At 41.3% G+C, this 13056-nt stretch overlaps 1 protein-coding gene across 4 annotated transcripts in view; it reads left to right on the top strand.

Annotated features, from left to right (window-relative positions):
• The first annotated feature begins 404 nt into the window (after nucleotides 1-404).
• The window catches only part of LOC131221217 (uncharacterized), a 35441-nt gene continuing 22789 nt past the window's right edge, over nucleotides 405-13056 (top strand). The window contains exons 1-3 of one of the 4 annotated variants that reach the window (XM_058216398.1): nucleotides 405-530; nucleotides 10978-11073; nucleotides 11160-11317. In XM_058216398.1, coding sequence (XP_058072381.1) covers nucleotides 10999-11073; nucleotides 11160-11317 — 233 coding nt within the window. In that variant the 5' untranslated portion in view covers nucleotides 405-530; nucleotides 10978-10998. Of the gene's footprint in view, nucleotides 535-10977; nucleotides 11074-11159; nucleotides 11318-13056 lie in introns of all 4 variants that reach the window. The other 3 variants (XM_058216399.1, XM_058216397.1, XM_058216400.1) reach the window with 3 other exon arrangements.

Below are 13056 nucleotides of genomic sequence, written 5' to 3'. Positions count from 1 at the left end.
TTAAGATTTTAAACCAAAAATTAATCATATCCAAAGCTTAAGTGGACCACACTACCTGAAACAGTCTACCGTTGAAAAGTTCACGGGGGCCACAGAAGTTTTAGATCAGGATGATATTTGTGTTTTCCCTTCATCCATGTCCGTGTGATCTTACAAACAGTGTGGATTACAAATAAACATCACTGAGGCCTTAGAAAGGTTTCAACAGTGGAAATCAATGCTGACACTGTTTGGTATGGTCTACTTGAGCTTATGATAGACTTCAGTTTTGGGCTCAACCCCTAAAATGATCCGGAAAAACGGATGGTCGGCGTGGATAAACCACATGAATTCACAGTGGGCCCAACAGAGTTTACTCAGTACGTTAAGAGCGTACTGAGTCAATCCGATTTCGTCCCCAATCCGCTTCCTTCTTCGGTGGTGTGGCAGTCGGCTTCCGCGCTCCGCCTCCTTGTTTATGTAGAAAGGCTACGGTAGAGTTAGAACTCAAAGACGTCTGGCTGCCGTTACCATTCTCCTGTAAAAGCTGGGTAGGTCAGTATTGATTCCCGCCTCTTCGCCTCCTCCCTCCAAACTTCAATTCCTTCTTCTCCATCTCTCAATTTTAGCCCTAATCCCTTCTCTTATCTTCTCTCTTCTTCTTCTTCTTCTTTTTTTTTTTTTCGGTTTTTGTTTTCTTCTTCTTCGTTTTTGCTTCCTCCCAAATTGTAGTTTCCCAGACGCTATCATAGATGGGGCCATCTCTTAGTAATCAGAATCATTCATTCAGGGATCCCATGGCGAAAAGATCTGGACGATTAGATAATACAGTGGGGTTTTGTTATTTCTAAGATGTAGATTGGGAAGAACTCTCCATGAATTTTTACTAGTGATGCTTTTGCAAAGGTTCTGATATTGTCGAATTCTACTGCTCTATTGTTCGCTAGTTTGCCATTATGATGCGGTTCCTGCAGAATAAAGCTAATGAAATACCAAATCTTTTGGGATCAAGTGGGCCCCACAAAGCTTTTGTTGCAGGATCCCCTCGTTCTATGATGCGTGCCTTAACTGGATGTCTGGAGGAAGTAGAAATGAATAAGGAAGAAGATGAGATTTGAGAGATAAGGGCGAAAGATCAGAAAAAAAAATTAAGGAAGAAGATTGGGAGAAATAAGAGGGAAGGCAAAATTGAAGGATAATTGTTATTTCCCCACTCCTCAAGGGATTGCATTGCATTCTCTTATATAAGCATTACAATAAAGCTACAATTAAACAACAACAATAATAGAAAAAATAGCTGACAATTTAAAAGAAATAATTAAAAGTGTTGCCCATCGGTTTTAAAATTCGGCCACATTTGATATGTGTGGGCATGCTAGAACTGACTGTGCGGCTCGATTCCAACCGAACAACTTTGATCCCAAGCGCCAAGATAGGCAGATACGTCAGGCTTGACCGTATATGATCGAGATCTGAGAAGACCGGTTGCTATTTAAGATAATCAGGAGATTATCGGACGGTAGGGTTTGTCCTCCGAAAATGGGTTGCACCTTGCCTTCCATACGAAAGGACTTTTAGATTTAAAGATAAACAAAAAAGAAGCATAGTCGACCACAGGGAGTAACTGCAAAGCACATTTATGAAAGAAGAAATGCTTGTATTACAATGGAAATCGTTTGGCATATGAGCGTAGACTTGGATTAATGTCAAGGATTACAGCTACTGGATTCCTGCTACTCCTAATGTAGGATTACGCTAAGGAACGTAAATGATTGATTATGCTAAGAAACATAAAGGATAATTGATATCATAGATTTGTTCGATTGAGTTGGTATGAGACACCTTGCTTCATTGGGCTTCTTCGCTATTTATAGACTTCCTTGACACAACCATCTAGATGCATTTTCCCATGCCCAATGTTTACAACAACCACTTTAATTGCACTATGACTTTCTGGACTCTTCTTTGACACCTGTCCTGGTAACCGCTTCTCGTTCGACCATGTTCCATCTTCGGATGATGTATGTTTAAGGTATTCAAAATTGGTTACGTAATGACCGTAACAATCGTTACATAACGGTAACGGTCATAACCATTACGCGTTACAGGGTCGAAATGGCCGTAACGGATGTAACAATCGTTACAGAAAAAACACGCCGTAACGGCTCTATAACGGCCTTGTAATGGACCGTAATAGCCTTTTAATGGTCCCATAACGGTCCTGTAACTGTTTTTTCAAAAAATAAAAAAAGGGCAGTAACGGCCGATACAGGGGCTGTAACAGTCGTTATGGCCCGTATCATAACAATAACGGTGGTGGTTACCGTTAATGCCATCGTTACCGTTTTGGAACACCTTGTGTGTGTTACCCAACCAACGCCAGTTGTCATTTCTGCAACACGCTCTAAATATCTTTGCAGATCTTATGCATACTGTATACTTCTCGTGCAATGACACATGTCCTTTCCTAATTGGCTCTTCTAGGAACGGTAAAAAATAGGGTACAACAAAAAGCAAAAATTTGAATTTGAAAATAAAAATTTCAAATTCAAATGAGAATTGAAAATGGAATTTTCAAATTCAAATGGGACCCCATCATGCCATTGACCATCAAAAGAACCTTGTCCTCAAGGTTTAAAATTAAGAAACCGAGAATAGAGACTCGCCCAAGCCTCCCACTAATTGACCCAATGAACCAAGACCTCTAAGATAGCGGTGTTGTGAAGCTTGACCATCCGATGATCGAGAATATGTAACGACTCTTCTTGTATAACGCCCTTGTTTGTGATTGGTGGTAGATTTGGCACATGAATAACAGGCTGGCTGATGCAGGACAACTAACCACTTTCTCTGAAAGCTCGAACTGATAGAGCTTGGTGAATCGATCCTTTTATCTCATAACGCAGGCCCCACATCCCGTGGGTTAGGTCCTCAGCCGAACCCCCCCTCGTGGGCCCCACATTACATGAGTTCCGCCTCACATGAGCTACTTGCCTCACACGGGCCGCCCACCTCAAGTGTGCCCCTGCATCCCACAGGCCACCCCACTTGAGCCCGGTGTGAAAATGCCCCAGCATTAATCACCCTCGGTGAGCAGTCTCGAACACAAGACCTCCCGCTCTGATACCATTTAATGTATGTCAACTAACCCCTTGCTTTAAAAGCTCGAACTGATAGAGCGTGGCGAATCAATCCTGAGCCCGGTGTGAAAATGCCCCTGCATTAATCACTCCCGGTGAGGAGTCTCAAACACAAAACCTCCTGCTCTGATGTCACTTTAATGTAGGACAACTAACCACTTGCTCTAAAAGCTCGAATTGATAGAGCGTGGCGAATCAATCCCCTTATTTCATAGCCCAGACTCCACATCCTATGGATTAGGTCCTCAGCCGAACCCCCCTCTTGGGCCCTACATCACATGGGTTCCGCTTCACACGAGCCACCCACCTCACATGGGTTGCCCACCCTGAGTGTGACACTCATCCCACAAGCCACCCCACTCGAGCCCAGTGTGAAAATGCTCCTGCATTACTGGTCTAATTTATTCTTCAAAAGTGTAACATGAAAGACAATATGGATCTTGGACAAAGGAGGCAGATCCAACTTGTATGCAACTGGCCTGACACGTTGGAAAACCTGATAAGGACCATAGAATCGGGGTGAAAGCCTTACATTTTTACACATTTGGACCAAAGCTTGTCGATACAGTTGGAGCCATAGGAAAACCATATCGCCCACATCAAATTCCCTTTTAGTGCGGTGTTTGTCTGCAGTTTGTTTCATGCGGTTTTGGGCCATTAGCAGATTTTCTTTAAAAAATCACAAAATACAATCCCTATCTCAAGCTTGATCGATGTGGTGTATGCTAGTGGAACCAGGTATATATGTTGTGATTGTCAGGAGAGGTAGGTCGAGTATTGCCTCGTAAGGAGTCGTGAGTGGATGTGTGGAATGAGTTATTATACCATCATTTTGCCCAAGGAAGCCAATGGACCCATTGATGCGGTTAAAGACCAGAGAAACAATGCAAGCACCGATTGACTACTTCGGTTTGGCCGTCCGATTGGGGTGGTAGGCCGAGCTCATATGTTGCTCCACCCCTTGCATCTTGAAGAATTCCTTCTAGAAATGGCTCATGAAGACAGGGTCACAGTCGCTCATAATGGATTTGGCATTCCATGAAGCTTAAAGATATTCTCAATGTGAGCGTGGGCAACTTGGGCTGCGGTGTAAGGATGCAGCATGGTGACAAAATGGGCTGATTTGGAAAGGCGATCTACAACCACAAGGCACAAGTATAAAACTTTTTCCATTGGAAGGGGGAAGCCCATCGATGAAGTCCATTGAGACGCCCATCCAAATATCGTCTGGTATTGGGAGGCACTACAAGAGGCCCACCGGCCCGATGGGGCGACTGACTTTGCCGTATTCCGTTGACAAACTTCGCATTTTGTCACAAATTTCTTCATTGCTTGTTTCATTCCTTTCCGATAGAAAGTATTGGAGAGTCGTCTGCATGTCTTGTGGAATTTGGAATGGCCAGCAGTTGGAGAGGAGTGAAGGTGATGCAACAATTCATCACATAAAGGGGATGAAGGTGAAAGTACAACCCGGTCCTTGTAGCCGATTAAGCCATCCGATGGTAAATACTTGGAGAGGCAGGAGGGTTCGAATGAAGGGTGGAGAGTAACTATTGAATAGTGGCTTCCTGATGATGGCCGTCTTTGATGCGATCCAACCATGTAGAGACTGGAAGGGATATAGCCGCAATTGTATCATCTTCATGCTTTTGTGACAACGTGTCGGCCGCCTTATTATGACTTGCTTTTGATAGGCGATAGTAAAGTCATATCCCAACAACTTCGACATCCACTTTTGTTGTATCATAGTTGCACCCGTTGGTCAAGCATGTACTTGGTGCTGTGTTGATCTGTTAAGATCGTAAAATGGTGCCCAAACATGTAGTGTCGCCATTTGCCACGGCATGGAGATGGCGAGTATCTCTTTCTCGGACGTTGACAGCCCCCGATGTTGATTTGCCATTGTCTTACTTGAGAATGCGATAGGACAGCCGCCTTGCATGAGAACCGCTCCAATACCCATCCCACTTGCATCGCATTCAATGAAGAAAGGCTGTAAGAAATCGGGTAGAGTCAATACTAGAGCAACAGTCATTGCTGTCTTCAAGGAAGCGAAAGCACCATCCGCCTCATCTGACTATTCAAAGGAACCCTTCTTGAGGAGCTTAGTTAATAGGGCAGCAATATGACCATAGTCTTTAATGAACTCGAGGTAGTAGCCTGTCAATCCCAAAAAACCGCAAGCAAAGTCCTTCTAGTGAATGAGGAGTTGGCTAGCCAAGCATGGTGAGATTTTCTTTGGGTTGGCAGCCACACCATGTTCAGATATGATGTCTCAAGTAATGGACTTTTGGAGCAGCAAAAGTACATTTAGATAGCTTCACCCTTCACGAAAAGGCGATGGGCCTATAAGGTACAAAAAAACCTGCTTGAGATGTTGTAAATGTTGTTCTAGTCTCCGGCTGTAAATCAATATATTATAAAAAATGCCAAGACAAACTTGCGCAATAAGGGTCGGAAAATCAAGTTCATGAGTCTTTGGAAAGTCAAAGGGGCATTTGTGAGCTCAAACAGAAACAACATCACCAAAAACTCATAATGACCCTCATGAGTTCGAAAGGCAGTTTTATGAACATTTGATTCATGCACTTTAACCTAATGATATCCGGATCTTAATGAAGTTATGTAAAAATGGAAGAACCATGCAACTCATCAAGTAGCTCATTGATGATAGGGATCGGAAACTTATCTTTTACTATGATTTCATTGAGAGCTCGGTAGTCAACACACATGCGCCATGTGCTGTCAGATTTGCACACTAGAAGGACTAGCGAAGAGAATGGGTTGATGCTAGGATGGATGAAGCTAGCTTGGGATAGCTCATGAACCATTCTTTCTATCTTCGCCTTTTGAAAGTATGGATCATGGTGTGCTGTAACGGTCATTATGGGGCTGTAAAGGTCGTTACGTAAAGTTAATGGGGTTGTAATGGCCGTTTTGGAAAAGCTGACCCGTAACCACCATTACGACCCTGTAACTAACGGCCCATTACGGGGCAGATATAGGTTTTTTGATTTTTTTTTTCGATAAAAAAGAGACCATAACGGCTGTTATGGGGGTTGTAACGACCGTTACGGCTTGTATCACAAGGGCCTGTTTGGATTCGCGTATAGGATTGTTCTGCATTGTAAATATGTACGGAGATTGCATCCATGACACTGTAGCTCATATCCATCCATTTTGTCATTGACAATCACACTGTTTGGTTTAGAGTAAAGTTGTATACTTATACATTGCGGATTTCACAGTTGATGTTTGGGAAAGGAGGCTTGGTCGTGTTGGATGGTTTGTAATCGAATGAAGTACGACAAACCTGCTGGTGTAATTTACGTTCACATGCTACCATTATAAATTTGTATACATACAAAATAGTTCTGTACCGGTTAATAAAACACGATTTTAGAGGATTAATACTTATCAAAACGTGTGATCGGATGTAAGTAAAACGTATGAGGGTGGGTAGAGGACCATTCCCACCCTCACCTGGAACATCCTGACCGTCAACCGCCAACTCGCAATGGCCAGTTTAGATTCTTCCTAAACTTGGGTTTCATAAAAAGTATGCAATCAAAGACATACTGGAATTAAGAAACGTGCATTATCTACCAAAATTTCTGACAAAATGAGACAAAATATGAAATAAAAAACACCTAAATTAAAAAATGTATATTATCTACAAAGAATCCGACAAAATGAGACAAAATATAAGTTTGACAATTGTGCAAGTCCACAACATAACCCTTCCTTATGATATGAGAGTTGAAACAATCCAGCTGACTACTATATATATAAGCAACACCCCAATCACAACTTTGAAGAGAGCATTCATCATCCTTGAAGAATCATAATCTCCATCCACGTCCGACTTGGAAGCTTCGGATACGTGCACCCCAACAAGGTCTTCTTCAACTATAGCCGAACCATGAACCTGAGAAGCTTCATACTTGAATCTCCTGGAAGGTCCCTCATAATGAAATCCCGAGACACTGTTGTTACTTACAGGGATGCTGCAAGATGATGAATTCTGCCTTGTGGCCTACAGTCATCATTACATAAAAAATCAGAAAGCTGAAATGGTTTACAAATCTCTGGGACAGAAATTACACATCCCTTTTTCCTTCTAAAATTATGAAGCTTTTACCATACCTAAAAATTATCTCATGTTGTCGCAGCCTCATCGTATGACTTATACTATTGGTGTCTACATCCACAGTAGCGATCTACCTATGCACGAGCATCCTCCCACTTGTCATATAGGCTTGGAACTCTGCTCACAAAGACCACATAATATTTTCCCATTCGTTCCTGAAAAAAATATCAATATGAGACGTACAGATCTAGCTGTTCTAATGGGCGGAGGGAGGATGGAAAAAGGGCAAGCTTCATGGAGACACAGTGATCTAGCTGTGAAATATGGACCGCAGAACCATCGCCGAGGACGAACATGCATTACCGCTGGCGAACGTCTCAGATCTAATGGCAGAAGGATGATCTTCTCTATCCGAGATTGTGAGGACGAAGAGATACCGTGAACGAGAGAGTAGCTGTGAAAAATGGTCCACAGAACCATGAGCTCCAGAGTGGGAATTTTTTTTTCTTTTTTGTGGCGGTGTAGTGCAATGACAACACTGCATTGATCAATGCACTGTATTCTGACACGGGAGACGCGCGTAACCCAAAAAGTGGTTCAGCGACGTACTCGAGTGGGACGTGGACGACAAGTTTGAATTCGAATTCAAACACATAATAATGTAATATTTACTATAAAAAACAATACTATACGATCTGGGCCGTTCATCCAAACATGCCCTAAAGGTAACGGTGGTAGCCATTACGACCACCGTTACTGTTACGAAATACCTTAGTATGGATACTGGCGAGGTCAAATGTTGGGTGGTTTGGATCCAAGAAGTAGAGGAATGCGATGATCTTCTCGATGAGCAAGAAGGTTGGTGGGCTCTTGAAAATATCAACATATTTGGAAAGGAGTTGCTTGAGAGGTTGTGGTTGCTGTTCCAAAGGTGGAGAAACCTGAGTAGCATGAACTTGGACCACTAACCCTTGATCTCCTCTACGTAAGGCATTTTTAATGCAATGCATGGAGACACCAGTTGTTGGTTTAGATTTGATATCTTGCACCTCACGTAGTTCCCCTTTGAAGTGAAATCGCAACCATAAATCGGTGAAGTTGAATGTAATTGGTCCTAAGGTATGCAGGCATTGAGCACTTAAAATTGCATCACAACTGCCAAGTAGTAGAAGGAACAAATCCACCAGTATCTTAAGACGACCAATGTGGATGAGAATGTTTGGACACGTGCCCTTGCAAGGGCATTCTCCACTGCCCACCACCATCACATTGAAGGTGCTATCATGTATTAACAATCCTCCTACCCATTGCACGATCTGTAGGTCAAGAAAATTGTGGGTACTTCTAGTATCAATCAAGATAGGCATTGGATGTTGTTTCAACATACCACATACATGAATAGTTTGTGGAGCGTGTGAACCACCAAGAGCATGCAGAGATATTTCTGGTCTATCATCATGATCGAGTTCCTCTTCAACAACACCATCAACAAGCGTGGGATCCTCTTCTGGCCAATCTCCCTTCACGAGAAAGAGTAGTTTTGTTTTACAGAGGTGGTCTTGATGGAATTGCTCATCGCAATTAAAACACAAACCCTTATTACGTTGTTCCTCCATTTTGGGTGGTGTAAGGCGTTTGATGGGAATGGTACGGGGAGTTGTGGATGTCTTGGGTTTAGATTGTAGAGCGGTCGCTGATGGAGGAAAGCCACCACGTGCGGGAACAGTTGGGTTTGTGGGCTAGGGTAATGTTTTCTTCCACTAACAGTGCTAGTTTGATTGCCTTGATGAAGGATGTTGGGTGAAAAAGTTTAATCTCGCCCTGAATGTCGTCGCGTAACTCTCCAATGAAGCAATCAATCATAAAAGATTTCGGTAGTTTAGTCATGAGGTTCGTGAAACAATCAAATGTCTTATATTCTTGCACCGTTCCACATTGTTGCAGTCGTGACAATATCTCACCTGGCCGCGTATATTTTGTGGCACTAAAGCGAACACAGATAGCAGATTTGAATTAATCCTACATCCATGTCAATATGATATCTTCCATCCAATGATACCGTTGAATGGCTTTGCCTTTAACGTGGAAAGTCGCTAATCCAATCTTATCATGTGCTGGGGTTTTGTTATAATTAAAGAAAAGTTGAGCCTGATAGATCTAGCTGAGAGAATCCTCCCCATTAAAGTGGGGGAAATTCACCCGTATATATTTAGTCTGCAATGTGGAAGAAGAGCTGGATGTCATGGGATTATAGGTCATTGGAGGTGTGGGTAGTGATGGTGGAGGGTGTGTTCGGGGAGGATTTCCCCCTATGGGATTAAAGGCCGTTGGAGGTGTGGGTAGCGATGGGGGTGGAGGGTGTGTTTGGGGTGAGTCCGTTGTCTTAACGGTGTTAAATTGCAGAAGTGTCTGTAAGGTGTCCTTCTGCTCTGCAAAATTATGGTCACTCCTCTCCTGAAACCCAACGAAAGTAACTTGTTGTTCCTTAATATCAGCCATGTTTGAGAGGTCTGTTCTAATAGTTTTTCGATTTGTTCCGCCATGGTCACCATTTGAAATTCCAGGTGGTTAACGGAATCCTGTATTTTAAACATAATGGATCAGTATTCTCTAATACCAAACGATGTGTGCCTTAACCGGATGTTTGGAGGAAGTAGAATTGAATAAGGAAGATGAGAATTGAAAGATAAGATAGAGATAAGGAAGAAAGATTAAAAAAGAATTAAGCAAGAAGATAATTGGAGAGATAAGAGGAAGGCAAAATTGAAGGATATGTGTTATTTCTTTACTTCCCAAGGGTTTGCATTGTATTCACTTATAGAAGCATTACAATAAAGCTACAATTAAACAACAACATTGATAGAAAAAAAGCTGACAATTTAAAAGAAATAATTAAAAGCAGAAATTTGACTTTGAAAACAAAATTTTCAAATTCAAATGAGAACTGAAAATTTGAATTTGAATTTTCAAATTCAAATGGGACCTCATCATTCTACATGTAGGCTACATGCAAAGAGGAAGGGAAGTGGGAGCGGGCTCTCCCCCATGAATTGAAAAGATAAATTCATCCCTCAGTTGAAGGGCCAGTCACAGCCAACATCTACTTGTTAACACCCCTTCCCCAACTAATTGTAGGGCCAAAACTGTCCAAAAGCTACTCGCGTTATATATGGTGTAGATGTATATGCAGTATGGTGGTAACATTACCAATGTGGCATTCCCCTAACAGAGTGGAACCGTGCCTTACTAGTCATGAGATAGATCTCCCAAAGAACAAGGCTTTATATGTATGTATGTAACTATGTATCTATACATACACATAGGTGCCTCACGTGCAGCTAGTTCTAGATGGGGATTTTATGCAGCTAACTATGTGTTGGGCACACCGTGCTGTGTATGGCATTGAAGAATCCAGCAAGGTCGCTGCATCATGAAAATGTAACTCCCTAGAATTCAGCTCGATCCAATCATCAGGTAGGCCATGCTATAGAAAACAATGGGCAACCACCTAAAAACCTCTGAATTAGCACCGGAGCCCATTTATGGTTGGATCAGCCTGATTTTTTGGAGCATCCCATTGTAATTGTTGGGCTACCAATCTGGATGGTTCAGATGCCATATTATAACCATGATGGGTTCCATGCACTCTCAGCGTCTGATCCGAATTCACATCTATGCATGTTGCATGCTCTTGCGAATATGATTTCTTTCAATGCATGTGGATATAGCATTCTTTGGCATCTAATATATGATAAACTTAATTTTCAATTCTTTTCTGAAGGCTTTTTAATGGATACTTCTGGTCACAATGATATATCGTCGACAAAAGCTGTGCTATTGGGGGCTTTGGCTTCTGGTGTTAATGTGCGTAATGTTTCTCACCTTCTGTTTTACATGCAATCTTCTGGTTGACATGTGGAAGTTTATTTCTTTTCCTCATTGGGTTTCAGGGTCCCACATGGTCAGCAATCAAGATTACATTTTTGACCCTTGGTGTTTGTTTTGCTGCCATTTTGGCTCTGTCATTCTTATCAAATGACTTCATTATGATAATTCACATTATCTTGCTTGTTGTCATAAGCGGGACATTGTTTTTACTCCTTAGCAAGTAAGTTGTCCATTTCTCTCTTCACTTGTAAAATTATGGGATGGGGGTGAAAGCCTTTTAAAAAGACCTTTTAATTGTCTGTACTGTTGAAGGGGGGGAAGGAAGGAATGCACTCTCTTAGTCATCTTTTAATTTTAGGGCTTTGCTGTCTCAGAATTTCCATTCCACAATCTACTATTTCCACACTCATACTCTTACCTTGGGGTGTGCTAGATTGCTAGTGGAGATTTTGAGACTCATTGCTGTTATCACCCCCCATAAAGTTTTTGTTTTAAAAACTTGTACTGAATGTTCTGTGGTTTAACCTGGTATGCTTAGTCAATTGATTTCTTTATATTCATGTCAGGCTACTGACATGGTGTTAAATTGCATGTTTTCAGTTTTTTACTTTTCTTCCTATGACTATTTAGGATATTATGGGGTTCTGTGATTTTTTTATGCTCTCTTAACTGTTTTCCTATGCTTCTCGTCTGATTTTAGGTGTTTAAAATCAGATGAAGAATTTTTTGCACTAAAGCCACTATATATTTTTTACTTTTTGCTCATATGGAATGTGGAATTATTAACCGCACAGAAATTACTAACAAGATAGATACAACCTTTGTTGCACATTAGGCATTTCATGCGACACCATTCAATATTGTGTTTGACATTTATTTTTGACTTGTTAACCTAAGACTATGTTCCTGATGATTTATGGAAATGTCCAGCTGGGTAAAGGAGTAGATTGTTCCATATCATGTTTACTGAAAAATAAGCTTCAAGTGTCTTTTAGCTGTACCAAAACATTAACAGAATCTCCCCCAATGAACTTGGGTCAGTCAAGGCCCACTGTGTGGAGACTTTTGGAGGATTGGGTTGGTTGTGATGGATGTCTGTTATGACCCATTGTTCAGGCTCTATTGAGGTTGGTGCAGCTGTAATCCTTTGCACACGCGGTGCTCACTCGTGGTTATGCATTTATTGTTATGAGGGGGTATTCTGTTTAAAATCTGAATCTAAGTTTAGAAAGAAGAATTTTCGGATGGTATAACAAGACATCGGTGTTCGGATTGGTGTGAATTAAAGGTGATAATCTTGCAAGAGATTTGGGGAGAAAGCAAGGGACTAGGAAAAAAGTGTTTCATTTGAGTTGGGAGGAGAATGAGTTACGAGGCCTTCATCTTGGGCTAATTCCACACGTATGGTCCTATGCAGATGAAAATGAAGCAGACTGTTAAAGATATGATAAGTATGTATGGGACAGCTATATATCTTGGAATGGTAATTAGAAACACATACATTCAAGGTGTGCCATTGCGGTAACGGCGGATATAACGGTGCCCACCGTTAGCGATACCGTTACGGCCTCGTAATGGCTGATGCGCCCCCTGTAATGGTAAGATTTATTATCATTATTTTTTCTTTTTTTGTTCTAAAAAAATATGAAAAAATATCTATTAAATCTAGAAAATTCTAAAAATTCCAAATATGCATTCATTTATAATTTTGAACATGTTTATGGTGGTGTAACGGTCCACTCTTTGGTGAGAAAGCTGTATCGGGTGGTTTGATGAATTTATAAACCTGATAGTCTGGAATTGACTACAAAACTCATAGATTTAATTTTCTAACTATCTAATACCAATGATAGATATATTAGAATGAATTTAATATCAAAATATTTCACATGTGTAGGTGTTTGCTATTATTTTCCATAATTTACTCTACAATTTTACATTACATAAGGTGAGGACTTG

This window comes from Magnolia sinica, chromosome 12, assembly GCF_029962835.1.
Source record: "Magnolia sinica isolate HGM2019 chromosome 12, MsV1, whole genome shotgun sequence".
Classification (NCBI taxonomy): Eukaryota; Viridiplantae; Streptophyta; class Magnoliopsida; order Magnoliales; family Magnoliaceae; genus Magnolia; species Magnolia sinica.
Note: the sequence above shows the minus strand (reverse complement) of the source record. Positions and strands in the feature narration are given on the sequence as shown.